The sequence below is a fragment of the Ochlerotatus camptorhynchus genome, unplaced genomic scaffold (genome assembly GCF_037179485.1).
Source record: "Ochlerotatus camptorhynchus isolate MF236.1 unplaced genomic scaffold, CSIRO-AGI_Acam_v1.1 ptg000539l, whole genome shotgun sequence".
Classification (NCBI taxonomy): Eukaryota; Metazoa; Arthropoda; class Insecta; order Diptera; family Culicidae; genus Ochlerotatus; species Ochlerotatus camptorhynchus.
Window position 1 is genome coordinate 1,423,385 of NW_027041022.1, and position 15,843 is coordinate 1,439,227.

Genomic DNA, 15,843 nt, shown 5'->3' on the forward strand with positions numbered 1-15,843 from the left:
ATCTAGAAGCCAGAAATCGATGTCCAACGCCATCTTGAAATTCAAAATGGTGGTTTTCGATTCCAGAAGAAGTGTCAAATGGTCTGCGAATGGCATTGAATATCGATTTTCAGCATCTACGCGTCGTGGGAATCGGAAAGGTCCCCGTTCCGAAAAATACCCTAATATTTGGGTATTTAACACCTTTATGAAACTTGATGGCCGCCATATTGGATTCCAAAATGGCGTCGAATATCAATTTTTGACATCTGCGCTTTGTTCCCGTTCCTAAAATATCCATACTTAGGGTATTTACACTTCCGAAAACCAATTGTCACTGTTTTAAATTCCAAAATGGCGTCGGGTATCGATTTTTAGCATCTACGTGCCATCCGTTCTGAAAACATCGAGAAAAATATTCTATTGACTGTAGGGAATTTGACACTTTTTCTGAAACCCGATGGCTGACATTTTGGAATCGAGAATGGCGTCGGATATCGATTTTCATCACCTTCGCGTCGTCCCCGTTTTGAAAATACCCGTATTGTAGGGTATTTGAGTCTTTTCCTGACCCCGATGGCTACCATCTTGGACTCCAGAATGGCCTCGTTGATTTAATTTTCGTTTAACATAAAATAATATATTATTACTACATATAATCCGTATGCCATCCCTATTGACAACCGAAATTGTGCGGATACTATATTTTTATGCTTGACGACGCGATGCGTGACAAGTCAAATGAGAATAATTGAAGTGAAAGTGGAAAAAAAAACGAAGGAAGCAGTTTTCGAGTCATTCATTGCGTCAATTGAAACAATTCTTTGTTTCAAATGAAATGAACTGAAGCACTTGACGAACGAAACAAGCGATAGACAAGTCATGTTTGAAAGCAGGAATGTTCATCGAGGCTCGATAACAACAAACACAATGACTTACACGAAAATGATATTGCTCGAAATGAAGCGATTCTGTGGAGAGTTCATTTTCTTTTCTTTGTTTCGAAAATGCATAGCCCTGCTACTGACATCTGTTCACGGGGTAAAAGATGAACTAGCATATGGATAAAAATCTCTTAAATAAAGACCAAAAAATCTGTTCACGGCGAATGAGATCAACCCAAATTTGAGTTTAGTTCACTCATAATCGCCAAAAGTGCAGGAACTCAACGGTGAGTAAATTTGCCTCATGTTTTCGCAGGTTTTTTCCAGGATTTTCCAGGGAAAAATTCCCAAATTTGAGAAAAGTATAAATTGGATTCACTCAGTCTATTGGTACTACTCCGAGACTGAATACAATTTTCGTCAATTTCCTCATTTTCCGGCAGATTTTTTAGGTTTTCCACAGGAAACCATGAGACAAATTTACTCATCGCTCAGTTCCTCAGGAAAATCCCCAAAGGCTTGGTAGCCATCATCATTTCTTATTAGAGATTTGTATAGATTTTTCTCCTTTAGCTTACTTAAATCTTTGGTTTTTATTAGTTAGGTAGGTTCCGATTCAACACATTGTAGTTTCATTTTTATACCTATGATCTTGACTTTTTTACCTAGGGGATGAGTACTTAAGGGGGTTAGATTTTGATAAGTTCTTTAGTGGGAATGCCACTGATGAAGACTGCACATTGTAGTCGAAATACGTATCTGTCATGGATACAAAAATTAATTAAGTGGAATTAAATGGAATTAAATGGAAGATAAACCCTTTTGCTGTTTTATTTAGCATTCCGCTAACAACCCAATTTCATTACTTCATGTCAAGACAGTTCCATGCATATCAGGGAAATGGCGAAAACTTCAGGACAGTACCGAGAACTACAGGTAGATTACTAGAACTATAGTTTAATTAATTTCAGGAGAAGTAGTTCCGAAATTTAAAGCATAGTCCATAATAATTCAGGAAAGTTTAGTGAACCTAAGAAAAATTCAGAAATTTCACCAAAACTATCCTTAAACCGAAACATACCCCAAACCTATATGAAATTCATCTCAGTAGAGAATAAAAAGCGAGGGCGCGCACACGCAGATCAATGACGTTTATATAAGGTCTGGACATTGTTGAGCATACTGCGAACAGAAAGAATTACGTCACTGCCAACAGCTGTTCCTTGTAAAAAGATAAACATTACGATGAATTACGAACACCACTAAACATTTTCACATGTCACTTATACCAATAAGCCCTTTGGCCCAGACCTTGTATAAATAACATTGCACGTAGATCTCTGTCCTCCGATCGTGTACCGAATAGATCAAGAGCAAATTTTCATTATGTCGTAAGTAACACCGCACCGATCCGAGAAAAATAAAGTTTTGTTTTGGTGACCGAAAAGTTATTCCTATTTCCAATTAAACACATATAATCTCATAGTGATAGCAATGTTTAACATATTTAGCCGGGTTTTAATCATACAAAGGCAAATCGCTAGCTTTCATGCTAAGAAATACTGGTTTTTGAGTCAAAAGTTATTATACGTCGTTTGGTGGCCCCTATTGTTACTTAAGTCAAAGTGTATTTACCAGGATATTCGGGAGAATTATCAATTACGTCTCCTTACGTGCAGCCCATTCATCATTTTAGGACCACCGAAATCATCTTAGCAACAAACAGTTCGATTTATTCACTTTAATAATGAGAAAGCGAAACGATGAAAGTACACTTTTCACGGGTTTCTCAGTGCTGTTACTTAAGGCAAACGGCATCTCCATAGAAATCGGGTGACTTAAGTAACATCGAAAACTATTTTGATCGGAAGGTGATTACGTCAAAAAGCAATTCGACTGGTAAATAAATTTAAAAATGGGATGTGATCCTATATTCAAACAGTATATAGTGTAATAGCAGGAGCATCGATTGAGACTGATAGCTCGACTTTGTTTACCTTTGTTACATTCGACGTAATGAAAATTTGCTCTTGAGATATAGATGAGATAGATCACATTCTCCATATAAATATTTTACATAGTTCAGAAGTCCATGACAAGCGAATTGAAACAGTCGTGCGGTGGATCATTCTGTGTTCGGAGTGCGAAATAATTACTGCCAAAAAGGGACTTTGTCGTTTGTGCGGTACGGTGGTAATAATTAAATTAGTGCGAATTCGATATTTTTCCAAGTCGTTAGTCGGACTTAGTCGTTTTTCGTGGATCATCTCAGCTGGACCATAGTGAAAAGGTCGACGAGTTTAAGTGACCTACCCTTGAAAAATGTTGGTGCTTCCTGGACGGAAGCGGGAATTGTGGCGACCAAAGTCCCTGGTCAGTTATTTTGTCTCTGTGCACAGCGGACTATGATCATTTTCGGGGGCTGCTTCTTGTAGCAAAGTAAGTCCTTCGGTGAACAGCAAAGTTCTTGCTCGAACAGAGACCTTTAGGTCAATTCCAGTTTCCTGATCGTACCTTCCAGGTGACCGTCGGAAACACTCGCTCGGATCCGTTCCCCGAAGAAACCGGAGTGCCCCAGGGGTCTGTCATAGCGGTAACGCTATTCCTGGTGGTAATGAACGAGGTATTCAGCCGATTGTCCAAGAACGTACACGTAATCGTTTATGCCGACGACATACTCATCGTCGTAGCGGGACGAACGACTAAGCGGGCCAGGAACATAGCTCAAGCAGCAGTCTCCGCCGTCAGCAGGAGGGCGCTTTCGGTTGGTTTCCAGCTCTCCGCTCCGTAGAGTGTACGGTGCCATATCTTTCACTCGGGCCATCTGATACGAGGACCACCGATCACCATCCAAGTTCACCCGATTCCGCTCAAGAAAACAGTGCGTGTTCGCACCCTAAGCTTCAACCAGCACTTCAGGATGGCGAAAGAAAACTGTCGTAGCCGCACCAACATAGTCAGGACAATCTCCCGCCTGCATCGTTCCAGCAACCGTGAGATCCGCCTTCGTGTCGCTCGGGCTGTTATCGACAGTCGACTTTTCTACGGCCTCGAAATAACCTGCTTAGCCACCGAGAAGCTCAACCACACCCTCGCTCCGGTATACAATACCTACGTACGCATCGTATCCGGCCTTTTCCCTTCCACGCCTGCAGAAGCCGCATGTGTGGAAATTGGAATCCTCCACTTCCGCTATCGATCTGCTGCAGCCATTGCTACGAAAGCCGCTGCCCTCGCTGCTAAGACATCCGGGAATGAAAGGGTCTTTCTCCTCAACGAGGGGAACAGAGCCCTCCACACTGCAGCCAACCGTGACCTTCCCCCGGTGGCCAGGGTCCACTGGCATGGAGAGAAGAGTTGGCGATCAAACGTCGTCAAAATAGATAAGCGGATTAAGAGTGGATTCCAAACCGGGGATAACTCTGTAGCTTTGAGACGTTCTGTTGCAGAACTTCTCGGGTCGGTTTATCCGGGGCACGTTCATAGTTTTACGGACGGATCGCGGTCGCGGGCTGGAGTTGGACTCGGAGTGGCAGGACCGAACACTGCAACGAGTCAAAGTCTACCGGAGGAGTGTTCCATCCTTTCCGCTGAAGCCGCAGCTATTCTAGACGCAGCCATCACTCCGGCAGATCAACCGATCCTCGTATTAACTGACTCATACAAACCATTACACGGTACACCCCAGCTTCAACCGTCTTTACGTGGATCCCCGGACATCATCAGTTAAATTAGTAGTAAATTAGTGAGATCATCATCAATATATTAGTGAGAACTTCAGGAATATTATAGATATTAACGGCAGTCCCAATAACTTAACAAAACTCTGAATAATGAGAGAGAGAAGGATTAGTATTTTCCATTTAATTCCACTACTTTATTTGCTTATCCTTGACAGATACGCGTATTTCGTCTACAATGTGCAGACTTCTTCAGTGTCTTGTACTAATACTCGAGTATTAGTACAAGACACCGAAGAAGTATGCACATTGTAGACGAAATACGCGTATCTGTCAAGGATAAGCAAATAAAGTTGTGGAATTAAATGGAAAATACTAATCCTTCTCTCTATCATTATACAGGTATTCCACTAAGACGCCCACATTCATCAGGAAAACTCTGATATATTTAGGAAACTTCAGGGGAGATTTGAGAACATCAAGGTGGTTCCATTTGCTTCAGGAAAACTGCAGAAACATTCAAGAAGTTCTGAGAACTTCAGGGATATACAGAAAACTTCAGAGAAGTCAAGAGAACTTGAGAGAATTAGAAAGAGCTTAAAAACAAATTTGGATTCCAAGTACCTCAAAGAAGCTAGGTCTGGAGATCTTTGAGAAATTACAGACATCTTATGGGCAGTCCCAAGAACTTTAGGAAAATTCAGAGAACTTCAGGGATGCTCCACGATCAGTAAGACAAATCAAAGAACCTATGAGGGTAGTTCAATCAATTTCGAAGATCCAAGAGTTTCATTAACATTTTAAAAAGAAACAAGAACATCAAAACATTATGAGCAGATTTAAGGGGAATTCCTTGATTTTCATGGTAGTTTCGAGAACTTCACAAAATATCAGGAACCTTAACGAAGATCAGTGAACTTCTGAAAAGTTTGGAGATTTTTAGGAAATTTATTTATACTCTGGGAAGTACGATCAGCCGCTCCATTAATTTAAGGAAAGTTGCAGGAAGTTTCAATACAGATTAAAGGGTGTCCACGATAAAATTGCCACACACAAAATTGATTCGCAAAATTCGAGTTTTCATCCGATTGCCATCAAATTTTCAGGGATTGAGAAATAACTATTAAACTTCATTTTACCATTTTACTCGTATTTTATTTACAGTCCATACGCAAATGCCCGCACCTTGGCCTTAACCCCGGCCATAAGATTCTGCACAACCTGTGAATCAACCGTTTTTTGCATGTAAACCCATACTTTCTTCAGTTCCTCGACTGTCTTCACTACCTTAGGTCGTTTAAGAAGGTGCTGCTTCATAATCGCCCAGTACTTCTCGATGGGGCGGAGCTCCGGAGTGTTGGGAGGGTTGAACATTTTCGGCACGAAATTGACCTTATTGTCCGCATACTACTTCAGCACGTCCTTGGAGTAGTGGCATGAGGCCAAATCCGGCCAGAAGATTGTTGGGACGTTGTGGGCCTTCAGGAGAGGAAGCAGCCGCTTCTGGAGGCACTCTTTTATGTACACCTGTCCGTTCATCGTGTCCTGGGTCACGAAAGGTGCACTCCGCTTCCCGAACGTGCAGATGGCTTGCCAAACCAGGAATTTCTTCGCAAATTTGGACATCTTCTGAGTGCGGACATGCTCCGGAACGCTGAACTTATCCTTGGCCGTGAAAAACAGGTTGCCGGGGATCTGTTTGAAGTCGGCCTTCACATATGTTTCGTCGTCCATGATGCAGCATTCAACTTTCGTCAGCATGTTGAGGTACAACTTCCTGGCACGGGTTTTGACGGACTTGTTCTGCTTCTCGTCGTGATTAGGGGCCTTTTGTACCTTGAACGTTCGAAGTCCAGCCTTAGTTTTGGCCTTCTGGACAAAACTTCGGCTTAGGTGCAGCTTCTTAGCCACATCCCTAACGGAGGCGTTCGGATTTCGGTTGAAGGCCCCAACTACGCGGTTGTGATTTTTGGTGTTGTACGGAATACTTTTTCCTTCACTTCTGGGCTTCCGATCGGTGGTCAATCGTTCCTCGAACCGCTTAATCACTCGCGACACCGTGGAATTCGCGATTCCCAACGTTTTAGCGATGGAACGATGCGAGAGATCCTTGTTCTCGTGATGAATGCGCAAGATTTTATCACGCACGAGCTGTTCTTTCGACTCCATTTCCGCGAGTTTTGATCACAGGACTTTAAAACTTGCAGGATGTAAATAATGCACTATGAACTAAATACACCCAAATTTTCATTAAATTCTACCCAACGGTTAAAAAGTTAGAGCAATTTTTATAGTGTGGACACCCTTTATATAATATTCCGAGAATTCAAGAAAAAATCATGGATGTCCAGTGAAGTTCTGGAAAAGTTTTAATGTTTAGGTGAAGTGCAGTGAGCTTTTAAGGAGTTTTCAAAACTAAAGGATAATTATGGAAACATCAAGGAATATCAAGGAACTGTGCTGAACAACAACAGTAATTAAATTAACTTCAGTAAAATTACGGGACTTTCAACCCTTTGAACCCTTACTTGTTCTGCTTTTTGCTGTAGGGAGTAGCAATCTGTAATACAGCAATTTCTTTGTTGGTGTCATATATGACCTCACTATTATGACAAATTTGGATTCCAAGTACCTCAGAGAAGCTAGGTCTGGAGATTTTTCGGAAATTACAGACATCTTATGGGCAGTGCCAAGAACTTCAGGAAAATTTAGAGAACTTCAGGGATGCTCCGCGATCAGTAAGACAAATCAAAGAACCTATGAGGGTAGTTCAATAAATTTCGAAGATCCGTTGATCACTAAGAGACCAACAAGTATATTTAAGAAGTGTTTTGAATGATCCACATTGAAACATTCATCTGTGTCTTTTAGACTCTGACAACCATTCGTGTTGTTATTACATGTCATGCAGGGTAATTGTTATAAATTATGATATGTACCATAATTCTTTTATCATCACTTTAACTTAATTGTTAACTGAAGCTATTCAAACGAATGTTTCAAAAGTATAAGTCATCTGTTTTCATTATGTTTGTGGCAAATTTGGACGGTCTGCTCGTAATAAATGTGAATCATAATGAGAATCATAATGAATACGCTGTCTTCCGATAAAAACGGAGAAACGAATATACTCAAAAAGAAATCTTTTATATCCATCTGGACATCTACGTGCAACAAGACAAAATTAAGTTCTTTGTAGAGTTTCTTAGTTTGAATATTTGGTAAAGTCAACGTTTTAAATAAAATCTAACAGTTTCATAGAGAGTGAAAGCTTGGTAAAAATACTGAAAATCATATGTTCCTTTCAGTAAATTTTGTCGAAACTTAATCTTTAATTGTTTTTCTATAATGTTCAAATTGTGCTTCATTATCAATCACACACATTGTATTATTCATATGAAACAATTAAATGAATTACATACTATTAAAACCATTATAGAAACATCTCCGTTGCCTTTTCTTAGCCAAAATTGTTCTGCCCATTTGGTCGTCTTTGGTCCAGGTCCAACCCGTTGATGGACTCCGAATGGTACTTGCTCTTTTATATGACCTCGCGTGTCGTCTTAAAGTTTCAGATTCAGCAAAGTTTGTAATTAAACAGTTATTTTGAATTAGTTTCTGTTATAATTGTAAAGGATTATTTTTAAACATACCAGGCAGTGAAACTATACCTTGCTTCATTCGAAATTGTAGATTCCCATATTGTGCTCCTAATAAATGTCCGTTGGTATTTTACAAATGTACACTTCCATTTCAGATCTACACACCGCAATCCGCTGGTTCGGAAAGGACAATGGCTATAATAATTTAAAAAACTTTACTTATTAAATTCTAATGGACAACGCAAACTTACCATATCGTCCAGTCCGTAGGTCCAGTGGTGCTCCAAGATAATTATTTTTGTTAATTCACTACTTGCCTTCACAAGAATTCGCGAAATTTTATGGCAGAGGGCAAAGCTCGCGACAAACTCGAAACGAAACAAACATGGCACACGATGTGAATTTTCATCCAAAACGAAATACAATTGCAACACTTGATTTGGGATACTTTTAAAGCATGGACATCGGAACAACTCAAAATTAAGATACAAAGTAAACAAACCTGAAAACCCTCCCAAGACTACTGTTTGAGTTTAAATTACTTCATGATTGAGTTGAAAGTATTCAGCAATTAGAATAACATTGTATCCAAAACTGTAGTGAGGAGAGTATTTAATTATGATACTTTTTATCTCCCTTTTCAGCTGTTTTGTTTCTTTGTGAAGGATGCAGTTATTTTGGTGCCGTATAATTACTCAAACGGACCGAATCTCCGCTGTGTGTGTCCGTACCGTCATTTCAGAATGAAAATCGCTTTAACAAAGGAATTTAGCCTGTCATGCTTCACGATAAGCACCAGCCAGTACCAAAATAAAAATAAAACATGAATTATCGAAGATTAGATAAGCAAAAAATTCGGCTGGATCACATTTTGTTTTGGAATTACTAAGTTTTGGGAACCGATATTATGAATGCACTTTACTACACAGATCATTGCAATAAAAAGCAAGGATCAATGACCGACTAACACATTTGTCAAATGTCAAACAAAGCGTAGATTTGGCAAACCAAGAACATCACATTTCAATCTCAATTGCTTTTAATAAAATATTATCTGTTTTTTTACCTTGATATGCTACTCTTAGGATTAACACATGTCTTGCACGACATCCAACAGCATCAACTGTTGTCCTAAAATGAGATGAGAATTAAAAAGGTAGAGCTTCAAAACAACTTACCGTCCAGATGTCAACATTGCAATCTGAATCGTGCAATTGCTTCGGAAAAAAAAATGATTCAAGCGGGTCGGGCTCACTGACACAGAGAAGCAGCCAAATCCGTATCAGTCAGTCGGGGTTCATTCATTCGTTCATTCATTATCGTGAAATCGATTCAAAGCAGTGTGCGTGTGATGGTAGACACTAGAATACCAAATCAAACGTTGAATCAAACAAACAGGCACGGCGATAAATGCGTCATTCCAATAGGAAATCATCATTTGTGTGCTGTGATATTGAGAAATCTTTGCCAGAATCTTCACACATGAAAAAGAAATTCCCATACAGTTGAATATTCTAAGCAAATAAACAGTACCAAATATGTGCAAATATCATAAACAAAGCCCCACCCCACCAGTTAACACTAACCTGCGGTCAGCGATGGACATCATGCAGCAGTTGCTAGCATTAATCGCAGTTCTCCTACTTACCTACGGGTTCTACCGTTTGCGCCGGCAATTTCGCTTTTGGGCCGACCGAAATGTGCCATATCTATCGAATAAAATTGGATTCATGGACAAATCGATCCATCCGGTAGAACATTTCCGAACATGCTACACACAGTTCAAGGGCCAATACCCGCTGATGGGAATTATGATGATTGTCAAACCAATCGCCGTTGTCCTAGACTTGGAACTGATAAAGTGTATCTTGGTGAAGGATTTCCAACATTTTCAAAACCGTGGAGTGTACTACAACGAGAAAGATGATCCCATTTCGGCACATCTGTTCAGCTTGGAGGGTGCAAAATGGCGTAACTTGAGAGCCAAAATTTCACCAACCTTCACGTCTGGCAAAATGAAAATGATGTACCCAACGATGGTCGCTGCCGGGAAGCAATTTAGTGACTATTTGGACGATAAAGTGTCCCAGGAGAGCGAACTGGAGATGAAGGATTTGCTATCCAGATTCACGACGGACACGATTGGCACGTGTGCGTTCGGAATTGAGTGTAATACGATGAGGGAACCGAACTCGACGTTCCGAGAAATGGGACGGAAGCACTTTGAAGCACCGAGAAGTGCGTTGAAGGATGCATTCAAAATGATTAGTCCGAACTTGGCTCGATTCTTAGGAGTGAAAGAAATTCGTCCGGAAGTGTCAGAGTTCTTCATGGGCGTGGTACGGGACACAATCGACTATCGCTTGAAGAACGGTGTCCGGAGAAACGACTTTATGGATTTATTGATCGCTATGATGAATGATGACTCTTCGGAATCCGATCGGATAACGTTCAACGAAATCGCAGCTCAAGCGTACGTATTCTTCATTGCGGGCTTTGAAACCTCATCGACAACGATGACTTGGGCTCTGTATGAGTTAGCCCTGAATCAAGATGTTCAGGAGAAAGGAAGAAGCTGTGTTCGAGAAGTCCTTGAAAAACACAATGGGGTGATGAGCTACGAGGCAATCATGCAAATGACGTACATCGATCAAATCATCAACGGTAAAGATGCCATTTTTTCAAACCTGTGTCTCCCTGACAAATGATCTTAAATATTACAGAAACCCTCCGCAAATATCCTCCCGTGCCGATACATTTCAGAACAACCTCTAGCGAATACCGGGTCCCAGATACGGACACTCTGCTGCCAGCTGGAACCTTTGTGATGTTGCCTGTCCACGCAATCCAACACGATGCGGAGATTTTCCCGGATCCGGAGAAGTTTGACCCGGATAGGTTCACCGCGGAAGAAGTCAGCAAACGACATCCATATGCGTGGCTTCCATTTGGTGAAGGGCCTCGCATCTGTATTGGATTGCGCTTCGGGATGATGCAGGCCCGTATCGGATTAGCACTACTATTGAAGAGTTTCCGTTTCTCGACTGGACCTAAATCGACCATTCCGCTCGAGTTTGAGCCAACGAACTTCATCCTTTCTCCCAAGCAGGGGTTGTGGTTGAAGGTGGAGAAAATATAGTACTGGTGATTCATCGATGAACATTTTGCAGAATAGATCTTGTTGCCAAGTGCATAATTCTCGATGAGCATTTCAAATGGTACTATCTGCTTTGATCGATTCTCTTCATCGACTTTCTCTTTTCATAACCACTGCTATACAAGCAGGTTTTGCGCTTATTCTACCACATAGTTTGATAAAGGAGGTTCTTATCTAGCGTCCAAAACGTCAAATACAACAGGGAAAGGTTTTGCAGCTGAAAGGAATCGATCAATGCAGATAGGACCTATTGAAATGTTTATCAAGAATTGTGTTGAATAATTGAGATGAAATGATACACCCAACCGGGAAGTGTAAGATTCTTTTACAGATTTGCATGAAAAGTATGCAGAATTTTAAATGTTTCACGATATGAACGTATTCTGTGAAGTGGTCGCCGGAAGTATTTTAGAATAATTTTGAAATTATTATGTTAGCTTATTTTTCGAACAAAGTTTGTTTGCCCAAATGCATTGCGTCCAGAAATTCATCTCGTGAAGATTTTCTAAAAAATATGCATTCTGCTAAATTTGCTTGTACGCTGCAGTCCAATAAATCCATTTATTTTCTTCGCACTATTTCGACCGAGTTCTATCACACCAGGGATTGTTTTCGTACCGATGTTGACGATGACTGCCACGCAAAATAGATGGCATCATGGCAATCATGACATTAAAAAAAACACGAATGACCTCCTCGGAAGGATCCACCATGATTTTCTATCAGAATTGAGTATTATGCCACGATAATTGCACTTATTTTAAGCGATATCAACCGCACTCTATTGCGCTTCAAAACGTGTTTTCTCCTTCAAATTCACTGGACCGCAACTCTTTCGCATCACAACCATCGACAAGACCTGGCCAAGGCACACACAAACTTCTTTGGAGTATCCAAAATCGTTCAGATGTTCATTTAACGGACTTAAACATTCCACAATTTTCCTAAAACTCTCAGACTTCACGAAACATCTTTAAAGGTTTTTGTGTATTCCTATTGATTTTTTGATGCTTCATAAATTTCCTGGACTCCACAATTTTCCAGAGGTTAATGGAACTGTCCCGAAGTTCTTTGATTCTTCCCTGAAGTATGCTAATGGACTTTCCCTTAAAGTTTCCAAGCTTGTTATGACCTCTTTGGATTTTCCAGAAGGCTCCAAAGTTTTCTAGATATTCTTGGGACTCTACTTAGGTAGCCGTGATTTTCCTAATATTAATTAACCATATCTGACGTTCCCGTAATTTTTCTGGAATTCTCGGAACATCTGTGAAGCACTCATATCTTTTCTGAAGTTTTCTTAACTTCTTTGGAGTGCTTTGGACTCCTATGTCAATTTTCCTGAAATTCTAAATGCGGCTCCAAGTTTACCCTGAAAGGATAAACTTTCCAAAAAATTGAAACTTCCTTAAAGTTATTGTAACTGGACGGCCCTGAAGTTTTTGGAACTTGCCTTGGAATTTTTGGAACTTTCCTAAAGATCATGCAATGTTCCAGTTTTTGGAACATCTCTCAAATTATCGGGAATTTCCATAGATCCTTGAAACTGTTTGAAAATAATGTAACTGTTTAATGTTATCGGATCTTCTCAAAAACTACTCTTTACTTCACTAATGTTAATACTTCTACTAAACTTACTACATATTGTACTCTTAGGAGTTGTTTGATCTACTATGGAGGTCTTGGAACTTCTTAAAAGCTTCGGCAGTTCCCTTGAAATTCTCTGAGCTTTGCTGAAGTCTTGCTTTTTTTCTAAATTTTTAGAAATTGCTTTGAAGTCTATGGAGATTTTCTCAAACTGTTCCAGCATTCTCTTGATGTTCTGCTAGTTTCCATATGCTAACTTTGTTGAATTTTCCATTTTTTGTGGTTATCGGAGCTATTTTATAGTTCCTGCAATTGACTTGAAGTTTATTGAACAGCACTGAGGTTTTTTTCTTATGTTCCCTGATGCACTTGAAGCTTTGCTGAAGTTCTCGCAATATTCCTGCCTAGAATACAATCAATCTGTTTTAAAAATCTATAAACTTCCCTTTACTTCCTTGGTCTTCTGTTAAATTCCTGATATATATAAGTTACCGAACGGATCCAGCCAAGCCACAACGATAAACACTTAGCCGCACCACACTGTGCAGCGGCAACCACCGAGACCAGCAACATCAGCATTTCCTTGCCCGCGCCCAGGGCTCAGCAGCTAGCAACAACGACGACGCAGACGACGACCACACGACCCATCAGCACTACATGTTCCGCTGACGTAGGAAGACAACCGACACCCCACATCCGCACATAGATACAGTCCAGTTGTGCATTCTTAAAGAATAAGACATTCAATGTAACTTCCCGAGTAGCACACTTTCATTAAGAATCGTTGCAGCAACTTGTTTATGATTGAAATAAGTTGTAAAGAAGTTTCTACAACCGATATGTGACAAGCGTGCTACTAGGGTTAGTATTAAAAATAAAATCATTCTTATTTCGGCCTTCTGCCAAGTACGATCTTTTTTAAAAGGTCCGTCCGAAGGCACGAAAGTTATTTTATATATATATCTAAAATTCTCAGCTCACCTCTACAGGTATTTAGCCTACCTAACAGCTTGGACATTTTTTAAGATACAGAAACTCCCCTGAAGTTTTGAACTGCTATAAAGCTTCCTTAAGCTCTTGGAACTTTTTTTTATGTTCCCACAATTTGCGTCAAGTTCTATGGACTTCTATGAGGTTGTCTGGAATTCCTCCAGATTCTCCAGATATTCCTGAAATTTTCAGAACATTTCGAAATTTTCTGCAATTTCTCTGGAGATAATGAAACCGGCTTGAATTTTTCGAAACTTTTCTGAAGTTTTTAAAGCATTGCAGAAATTTCCTGAACATTATCTATGTTACAGTAGTCTGTTGAAAAAACTTCTCTGAAGTTCTCGGAATTTGTTTTCAATCCTCGTAGCTTCTTGTAGTATTTAGTATTGTAAATGTTCTTTTTGGAACATCACATAAGTAGTCACAAATTAGTAGAATCGTAGAAAGATCTCTGAGGTTCTCTGGATTTCCGTGAACTTATTGAAACTTATGCGACGTTTCCGTTTTTTCAAAGTTCTCTAAACTTCCCTGAACTTCTTTTGACTTCATTGAATTTTTCGGAACCTCTTCCACTATTTTTCTAAAATTATTTGATGGGAGCAAAACCTTTTTCATTTGCAGGTTGAATAGGTTAGCATAGAATCAGTGAAATTGCACATTGAATCAACTGAATGGGGCTGGGAGTGACCATGCATTCACACTGTTCAAGTTTCAGTGATTCCATATTTTAATTTATGATCAATAACAGCTCCGGGCACGTCCTTGCTATCAGGTGGGAGTAGGGATTGAATATTAGAATGAACTTCGTTGTTTTGGGGACCGTGTTGATCTCTGCATTCCCGCAAAGATCACAGGAGAGGTATTTTGTTAGTAGGTTGGGTTCGTTGGATCAGGATTCATCTTGATAACCCACATAAACAATAACCATAAGAAGCGCCTAACCACCAATTCGGGATGTAATCCCAACTTTATGTGGTACGGTCGTACCATCAGTGTATGATACTCGTTTATAAGGAAAGTGATACAACCGTAGTTTTGATAAAATGTATTCATTTCCGAAATTAATGAAATAAGATCAGGCATCAATGGTAGACATACGATGCGACCCTATCAACTCAGTAATGTAAAGAGGCCTGGGATGAAACCCACAGTCTTCTGCTCAGTAAGCAAAACCGGTTGGACTATACAACCGAGCCTTTTACATTATAATAAACCACCGGCATGAAGCTATTCAAATGTAATAATGTCCTATAGCTATAGTCCCCAAAACTACTAAAAGTATCCACAAAGTCCCCTCCGAAAATAAAACTGGTTTGAAGTTTTAGAAACTACCCGGATGCTCACGAAGCTTTCCTTCACATATTCAGGCTTTCTTGAACTTCTCTGGACTCCCAAAAAAAACTCTTATTTTTTTCTGATATTCTAGGCAGTTCCTGAAGTTTCAACAATTTCCCAAAACATTTCGAAACTTCTTTGAAATTACTTTAATTTCCCTGAAGCTAAAGGAACTGTCCTAAGAATATCTGTTCTTCCCTGAAGCTCTTTAACTTCCCTGAAATTCTCTCAAATCTTCTGAAGCTCTTAGTACTGCCCTAAACTTAATAGAACCGTCCTAAAGATCTCTAAGCATCATTGATAACTTTTGAACTTCAGTGGTGCTTCCAAACATTTTGACGTAGGACTACGTCTGTGATTTTTATATGGGGGAACACTTTGTGAAAACTGAAAATGGAACATGTAACAAAATTATGAAAGATTTTGAACGTTAATAACTCAGCTGCCCTTGCACCAATTTCAATAGTTTTATCACCAATTGATCAGAAATATTTCAACGCATCTGTTTAATTTAAGAAATTGTTTTCCAAATGTCACTATTGAAAATGGCACAAACGTGCAACTGTTGCTATGATAGTTAAAATTATCACCGATTGCCTAAAAAAAGCGATTTCCCTAACATAGATTTCAAA

At 39.8% G+C, this 15,843-nt stretch overlaps 1 protein-coding gene across 1 annotated transcript; it reads left to right on the forward strand.

The window, feature by feature from the left end:
- The first annotated feature begins 9,737 nt into the window (after nt 1-9,737).
- LOC135713139 (probable cytochrome P450 6a14) lies at nt 9,738-12,159 on the forward strand. The gene is made up of 2 exons (XM_065236254.1): nt 9,738-10,809; nt 10,869-12,159. Exons 1-2 carry the CDS (start codon nt 9,744-9,746, stop codon nt 11,282-11,284), a joined length of 1,482 nt encoding a protein of 493 aa, XP_065092326.1. The 5' UTR covers nt 9,738-9,743; the 3' UTR covers nt 11,285-12,159.
- Nucleotides 12,160-15,843: the final 3,684 nt, after the last annotated feature.

Bases quoted from the DNA above. Each gene is read 5' to 3' on its own strand.
- LOC135713139 (XM_065236254.1), top strand. From the start codon at position 9,744: ATGGACATCATGCAGCAGTTGCTAGCATTAATCGCAGTTCTCCTACTT. The intron at 10,810-10,868 runs GTAAAGATGCCA...TAAATATTACAG, and splicing joins CATCGATCAAATCATCAACG to AAACCCTCCGCAAATATCCT.